We start from the raw sequence: 8275 nt of genomic DNA, 5'->3' as shown, positions 1-8275 counted from the left end.
AATGTGAATGTTTTAACATACACCATTTGCTGCAGTGCGATTTCAAAAGTAGTTCCCTGTATTACTTATGCAGTTTGTTGTGATTTCACATATAGACTACAATATGAATCACACTGCAAAACGCAATGGAAAACGCAAGAAATTGTTGGGAAATCTCAAACAAATCTTCAGAAAACATGGTGAAATCGCAAACAAAACACGCGATTTTAAAGCACATCCAGTGTGAACCAAGCCTTACAGTGAAGTCGCACAATTTCAAAATTGTGTGACTTGCCGATTTCATTGCAATTTGCAAGACATCTGACATAGATGTCTATGCAAATTGCATGAAAAGAAGTGCATGCACTGCTTTAGAAATTGGTGCGACCAAGTCGGAACCGCACCGATATGACCGTTCTAATAGTGGACAATAGGGTTCGACTTGGCATACGTTTTGCAAGTTGTCTGGCATGCAAATCGCATGCCAAGTCACACCTGATGTCACCGGGTCGGTTACACCTCGGTCAACTTGCCATGCGATTTTCAATGCTACGCGAGTTGCAAATCGCATGGCAAGTCACCCCCTACTGTCCGCAATTAAAGCGGACATATCGGTGCGATTCTGACTTGGTCAGAGCTGCACCGATTTCTAAAGTAGTGCATGCACGGTGCGACTTGCATAGACATCTGGGCAGATGTCTTGCAAGTCGCACCTCAAGTTGGAATGACATCCGAATTTGAAATTGTGAGACTTCACTGGAAGTCGCACGATATCAAAGTTGGATCGGTGTGACCAGGCTGTTAACCTCCCTAGCGGTCTGATTATGTCAGTATTTCTGTGCTCAAAGCGGTACATTTTTTTGCATGGAAATATGTATTTTTTTTATTGTAGGCTTGTAATTTTTAGGAATAACTCACCAAAATCTGTCCAAACAAGAGTCTAGTAAACATCCCGGGTATGATAAAATTTGAAACACGAAATCATAAATTATAATTTAATAAATCATAAAAAATAATATAATAATAATAAATTTAATTCAATAATATAATCCAACCAAAAACACTGAAATTTGAAATATAGCGCCAAGTTTGCACATCACTGAGCAAAGTCGCAAAATCGTTTTCAGTGTCTGATGACGAATTTCCCCACGAATCATTATCACTCAATTCTGCAAGTGGTTCTGATTTACTATCACTGTTCTCTAGCTGGTCTAAAACCGCTTTTGACCCAAAGGGACGCTTTTTGGACTCCATGGACGTTTCTCAGTTTCCAGGCAGAAAGAACAGTAAAAATGTAGGCAGGACACAGGACAAAGCACTCGGGACAAAATGTATGTGAAATGGTTTGATACAGTAATGTTATACTATGTGATTTTAGTGAATGTCACTTTTTGTCATTTTCAAATTTCCTGCCGTTCTGTCCCCCGTACGTCCCGACGCTCGCAGAGGATAGAACCCAGATGACAGATGCCGGCATCCGCCGGAGGACATTACAGGGGACACTGCAGGGAGGACATCGCCGGAGCGCAGGACAAGGTAAGTGATCGAGGGATCCCGGAGCAACGCTGCAAGGTATCCTGAGTGTAGCTCGGGGTTACCGCTTGTGGTACTGAAACTTTACCCCGAGCTACACTCGGGAATACCGCCAGGGAGGTTAATCTTCCGGAAGGCAAGTGGTTACTTACACCTCAGTCACATCAAGCCTTACAGAGAAGTCACATGATTTCAAAGTCGCAAGACAACTGACACAGATGTCTGTTTAAATCGCACCAAAAGTAGTGTATGTACTACTTTAGAAATCGGTGCGGCTCTGACCAAGTCGGAACGACACCAATATGACTGCTGTGATTGCAGACAATAGGGTGCGACTTGGCATGGCACTCAGTGTGACCGGGATCTTAAGCTTTGAAAATGAAAGAAAGAAGCTGATTGGTGGCCATGCACAGCTGCTCCTGTTTTGATAAATTCTCCTCTCAGTGTACATGAGGCCCCAGTCAGGGCACCCTGGCAGCCAATAGGGGTGTCTATAAATCTGCTGTGACCGCAGCGCTGAGGTGCCCCCTGGAATGCCCAGTCACTGTTATTGTGACACGAAGCAGCCCAGCCTGTGTTGTCCCTCATGTGCTCCTCAGAAGTGTCAGTGTCAGACGCGAACAGGCCGCCAATCCGCGACCTCACGTACTCGCCACGCCCCCGTTCAGGCTCACAGCCGCGCCCCCTCCGGGTAGCTCGGAGTGCGGGATGCCGAGCTGCCTGGCGCCCCGCTATCGGCTCCTGGACCTGGTGTTTGCGGTGTTGGGGACGGTGGCCTTCCTGTGGGACCTGGGCATCGATATTTGGAGCGCAGTGAAGTATTATAAGGGCGGGGACCCCGTGTTTGCTGGTCTGCACTTCGGCCTGTACGTCGTGTCCTCTCTTGTGCTGCAGCTCCTCAGCTGGGGATGGTTCAGGGCTGACTGGAAGGACTGGGCGGCTGAGGCTGCCAGTGAAGGGAAGGCAGCCAATGGGCACCCAGCGGTGAATGGAATGAGGAGTGCAGTGTTGTATGTGCGGACAGAGGACGGGAGATGCAATGTAGATGCGGCTGTGTGTATGGAGGACCAGCCAGGAGGGACCACAGCTTGTCCTGAGACGTCCTTACTCCAGGCTAATGGGGACACCGAACAAGCCGCTGCCACCACACAGGCACCAATGCCTGACACTCCACTGCAAGGACCTGAGCTGGACTGCAAGCCAACAAGTGAGCACGTTGAGGAGCCGGCCTTTCTGACTCGGTTTTCTATCTCCCGCATCCGGCGGCAGCCTTTCTGTCTCTCTATACTGCACATACTCCAGTTAGGGTACCCCTTTAGGTAAGTGCTGCTGCCTATGGGTCTGATTTGTTAAAGGAGTACTAAAGATGATGCATATGATGTGGTCGGTCTCTAGCATTGAGAGATCTTAGATTGTAAGCTTCTAGGATCAGGGCCTCCTAACCCTCTTGTATTGAACTGTATTATCTCCCATTATGTTGGAAAGCGCTGAGCAAACTGTTGACGCTATTTATTATTATACAGGATTTATATAGCGCCAACTGTTTGCTCAGCGCTCTCCAACATAATGGGAGACAATACAGTTCAATACAAGAGGGAGAGGAGGGCCTGATCCTTGGAGCTTACAATCTAAGAGATATATAAATCCTGAATAATAATAATTTGAAGGTGTGTTCAGATGCTCCTCCAAAACCCATCCGAGTGAACCCATCACCTGTAATAGGCCAATCATCTGCAGCTAGGGCATTCCCCACTGTCATAGACGTACATGCCCTTTGTATATGTGTGGTTGTAGGTTGGGAAATGCTACCACACTAGATGACTGCTCCATTACAGGTGATGGCCTCCTGGCAGAAGAGCATCCAAACACACCAAAGTTCATCTCTGCCAGCACTAAAGTGGTTGGAAAGGCTCCAGGTATTTCACCTTCATACATTCTATGAAGGGAGGTTAAAAAAAAAAAACCTGTGTGGAGCAGCCCCCCCGATCCCGATATGTTCATGAGAGCCTTGGATCTCACTCCTGATTGGCTCCCACTACTATCAATCACTGCCTGTGAGGCAATCAGGATAAAAAGGGGGGCAAGACCAAGCCGTGACTCTATGTGTAAATGCACACAAAAAGCTGCAGCTCGGGAGCACGTCTGTTCAGGTGCCCCCCTAACAAGGTGCTTGCTATGGGGGCACTCCTTAGGAGGGAGGGACCAGGAGCACAGGCAGGAGAACTGAGAAGAGGAAGAGCTGGGCTGCTCTGTCCAAACCCACTGCACAGAGCAGGTAAGTATAGACATTTTTTTTTTATAACAAAGACTAAAGCAGTAGTAAACCACAAAAGAAAAATTCTAAAAAAAAAAAAAATCACCCTGCAAGCTAAGCGCATAATGTGGCCATCGGATTGGCCAGGCCATGATGTCATCACTCTCGCGCATGCACAAAGGGAGTTTCAGCCACGGCACGGCTCTCAGTGGATGGCGCGCCATCCATTGAGAGCACAGTGCGCATGTGCCGGTGGCATCACCAGCGGTTCTAGAGTAAAGATCTCCTATACAGTACACGTTTAGGAGATATTTTGCAGTACCTACAGTTAAGCCTTATTAACCGCTTTCCGACCGCCCTATAGCAGATATACTGCTACAGGGTGGCACGGGTGCGCAAAATTACGTGTATCTGTACATGGTTTTGCATTTCCGGGTAGTGGGCTCGCGAATGCCCCACCCATGCTGCCATTCGCTTCAATTACTGTGTCCCGGCCGGTGATTCCTCGCCGACGCCCGGTAATTCACAAACCTCTCTGCTGGGGAGAACTGTATGTAAACAATTCAGTTCTCCTCCCGATGAGCCCATGCACACTGCCTTGGAGCAAAGCAGTGTACTTACAGTGAAGCACATGGACACAGCACAGAGTAAAGCAGCACAGTTAACCCTTTGATCGCCCCACATGTTAACCCCTTCCTGTCCAGTGCCATTAGTACAGTTTCAGTGCTTTTTTTTAGCACTGATCACTATATTGGTGTCACTGGGGATGTCAGTGACACCAAGTCAGTTCCTCCCAGTGTCAGAATGCCCACCGCAGTCCTGCTATAATTCGCTGATCGCCATCATTACTAGTTAAAAAAAAAAAAAAAAAAAAATCCCAGTATATATACCGCACCATTTGTAAACGCTATAACTTTCACATAAACCAATTAATTTAGACGTATTGGGTTTTTTTTTTTTTTTTTAGCAAAGACATGTAGCAGAATACATTTTGGCCTAAATTTATGATGAAATTTGATTATTTACATTTTTTTTACTGGATATGTTTAAAAGCAAAAAGTCAAAAAAATTTTTTTTCCCTCAAAATTGTCTGTCACAGGCGATCAAATACAGACAGAATATGACAGAAAGCTCAATTTGTGGCAAAAAAGGATGTAAATTTCATTTGGGTTCAGCATTGCATTAGCGCACAACTGTAAGTTAAAGTAATACAGCGCCTTAACGTAAAAAATGGCCTGGTCAGGAAGGGGGGTAAATCCTCAGGAGGGCAAGTGGTTAAAGGCTTACCTGTTGGTAAAATATGCAAAAAGGAGTGTACTTCCGCTTTAATATCACTTTAAGACTACATTCACACTAGCGTTGTGTGCAGGCGGCAGAGAGGCGTTTGGGAAGCGTTTTTACCGCTTCCCAAACACCTCAGACAATTCTGTACATTGCAGCACATGGTGCTGTTCTAACAGAAGCGTTAGCGTCGCGGCAAAACGGACGCCTCTGGTCGAGTCAGGAGGCGTTGAAGCCTCCTATTCTAGTCTATGGTGCCGCTCCGCAAAAGCCTGGCCGGCGTTTGCGGAGCGGTTTTGGGGCGTTTGCGGAGTGGTAACGCCATTTAAACTTCATTACAGGCGTTTGTGGGCCGTTTTTAATGCTCAGCAAACGCCTACCAACCGCCACTAAGCCGCGCATGCGGCGTTTGCGGAGCATTTGCCGAGTGTTAAAAAAACGCTTCGCAAACACCGGACCAACGCTTGCCAAACACTATAGGAGCGTTTGGCAAGCGTTGGTAAAACAGTCAAGTGTGAACGAGCCCTAAGGCTTCATTCATACTACTGCAATGTGGCTTTGAAGCAATTTACAGTACAATTTTGTGGTGGGACTTTAATGCAACTTTGCATATTTTATGGGGCGAAGTCACATTGTAAATCGCACCAAAGTAGTGCAGGAACCTTTTCCAAAATCACACCCTTCTGAGTTATATTGATTAGAATGGGCACTATTGAAAATAATGAGATCTACCTTGTCATTCCCCCTCTCTATTTGTCCTGTTTACCATTATCATTGAAATTGAAAGCAAAAGAAAATTCAAAATTTTGGGCTGTCCCCAGAAAAGTGAGAGAGGAGATATCTTCCAATGGGGACACTAGTTTTGGGGACTAGCGACTAATTAGCTGCTGGTTTGCTTTTGCAGGCAGCAGTGGGGGGTCTCCCCCCCACCCCCCCTTTCATGGCTCTTCTGTTTCGGCTTACCTAAGAGATAATCAAGGACCAGAATCACAGCATTCCTCCTGCAATTTGAAACGCCTAAGTGTGAATGGAGCCTTAGACAATTCATCAAGTGTGGACATATTACATGGTTTGTAGGATATAATTATGGTAACATATTGTCAAAGAGTTTCTTTAGGAAACCTGTGCTTTGGCATGCAGGACAAGCAAAAGGTTCATTTAAAGCTGAAGTTTACGGAAAATTTTTTTGGGGGAAAAAAGCACCAAGGATATAAGTTACATGTAATTGCAGAGTATTTCATGTCCTGCAGGCTGATGTTCCTGTAAAAATGTTTTTTTTTTCTCTGAACTGCAGCCCTCTCCAGCAACACATACCTTGGGCCCGTACACACGATAAGAAAATTGTACCGATTGTAACAGTCGGTCAATTATGTGTCCATTTGTATGGAAATAGGCAAGTAGTGAAAACCGCGCACGACCGGAAGCAAAGAACGACCCAATGCTATACTATATCTCTTCCTCCTCTACCACGCTAGCACATAGCTACATTTGCCTTCATCAGTTGAGAATTTTTGTACAAGTTTATACAATTGTCAGTTAGATCAGGACACGCACCCTCGTGAAAAATTGGACGATTATGCGTAATAGGCTTTACCTTCGCTTTAATCCCTCAAATACATTGTATTGTACATGTATGGGGAGCATGTGACTTCCACATGCCGGTGTTTGGCCAGTCAGGCAACCAGCATTGTCGCATGGGTACGGGAACAGAGTCTTTAGCCAGGTCTAAGCCCAAGGTCAAACTTGGAGGTTCCACATTATTTCCTATCTCATTTCCTGGTGGCTGAATGGAGAATCAGGGCAGGGAAAGTAAGGTGGGTATGGGCAGCAGTTAGGTAAGCCTGTGCTCAGGTTTAAAGTCTTTTAAGTTAGAGTGCTGCTCAAGAGTAGATGCCACAAAAGCCTGTTTTTACCTATATTACCCAGAAAAGCTTTTTATTTGTCTTCTCCTCCCTGATACAACTTTACTTTGTTACTGGGGCCTTACTTTATTTATATACCTAAATTTATAGCCCAGTTCTACCAACTGCCATTAGCGTCCAATGAGATTTCTTCAGTAAAGGCACTCTGACAAACTGAACCTAAATCAGCGATGGTCACAGAAAAGGATTTTCTGACAAATAAACATGATATTAGATATCTTTTGGTGTCTGCTCTAAGAGAGGACACTTAAAATTGCCAAGGATCACTTTAAGTGCCATTTGCAGCTTGACATTTTTTGGCACCACATTGTGATATACAGTAGCTAATTATAAATTGTAATACTATTCTTTCCAGTGATTACTCCCTGTGACAAAGCAATGATACTCATGTGATTGCATGTGGGCAAGTCACTGATTAGCTATTTATATTCCTTTTTTTTTTTACTTGAACAAACAAAACATTCCATTAGGGCTGCTTGATGTGATCCACAAAGTAAATGGCTCCATACTGTATAGATGCATATTGCTGGGCAGTTTTTCTATTTGTTTCTTATTTTACAGATCTAGAAAACTGCCAGTTACATACAGTGAAGGAAATAAGTATTTGATCCCCTGCTGATTTTGAATGTTTGCCCACTCACAAAGAAATGATCAATCTAAAAATCGAATGGTAGGTGTATTGTAACACTGAGAGACAGAATAGCAACACAAAATTCAAAAGAAATGCATGTCTAACAAATTATGCACTGATTTGCATGTGCATGAGGGAAATAAGTATTTGATCCCCTATCATTCAGCAGGATTTCTGGCTACCAGGTGTCTTTCATACAAGTAACAAGGTGAGATTAGATGCAGTCTCTTAAAGGGAGTGCTGCTAATCTCATTTTGTTACCTGTATAAAAGACACCTGTCCACAGGAGCAATCAAACAATCAGATTCCAAACTCTCCACCATGACAAAGACCAAAGAGCTGTCCAAGGATCCAGGGACAAGATTGTAGACATACACAAGGCTGGACTGGGCTACCAAACTATCGCCAAGCAGCTTGGTGAGAAGGTGACAACAGTTGGTGCAATCATTCGCAAATGGAAGAAACACAAAACAACTGTCAGTCTCCCTAGGTCTGGTGCACCATGCAAGATCTCACCTCGTGGAGTGTCAATGATCATGAGAACAGTGAGGAATCATCCCAGAACTACACGTGAGGATCTTGTCAATGATCTCCAGGCAGCTGGGACCACAGTCACCAAGAAAACAATTGGTAACACACTACGCCAACAAGGATTGAAATCCTGCAGTGCCCGCA

The 8275-nt window shown here is 44.9% G+C and overlaps 1 protein-coding gene across 1 annotated transcript in view; it reads left to right on the top strand.

The window, feature by feature from the left end:
- Nucleotides 1-2103: 2103 nt before the first annotated feature.
- The window catches only part of XKR8 (XK related 8), a 30877-nt gene continuing 24705 nt past the window's right edge, over nt 2104-8275 (top strand). The window contains exon 1 of the mRNA XM_089686319.1: nt 2104-2831. Coding sequence (XP_089542445.1) covers nt 2221-2831 — 611 coding nt within the window. The 5' untranslated portion in view covers nt 2104-2220. The remainder of the gene's footprint in view (nt 2832-8275) is intronic.

The sequence above is a fragment of the Staurois parvus genome, unplaced genomic scaffold (assembly GCF_062004578.1).
Source record: "Staurois parvus isolate SC_StPar_1 unplaced genomic scaffold, SC_StPar_1.0 ptg000394l, whole genome shotgun sequence".
NCBI lineage: Eukaryota > Metazoa > Chordata > Amphibia > Anura > Ranidae > Staurois > Staurois parvus.
This window is presented reverse-complemented; position numbering and strand designations above follow the sequence as displayed.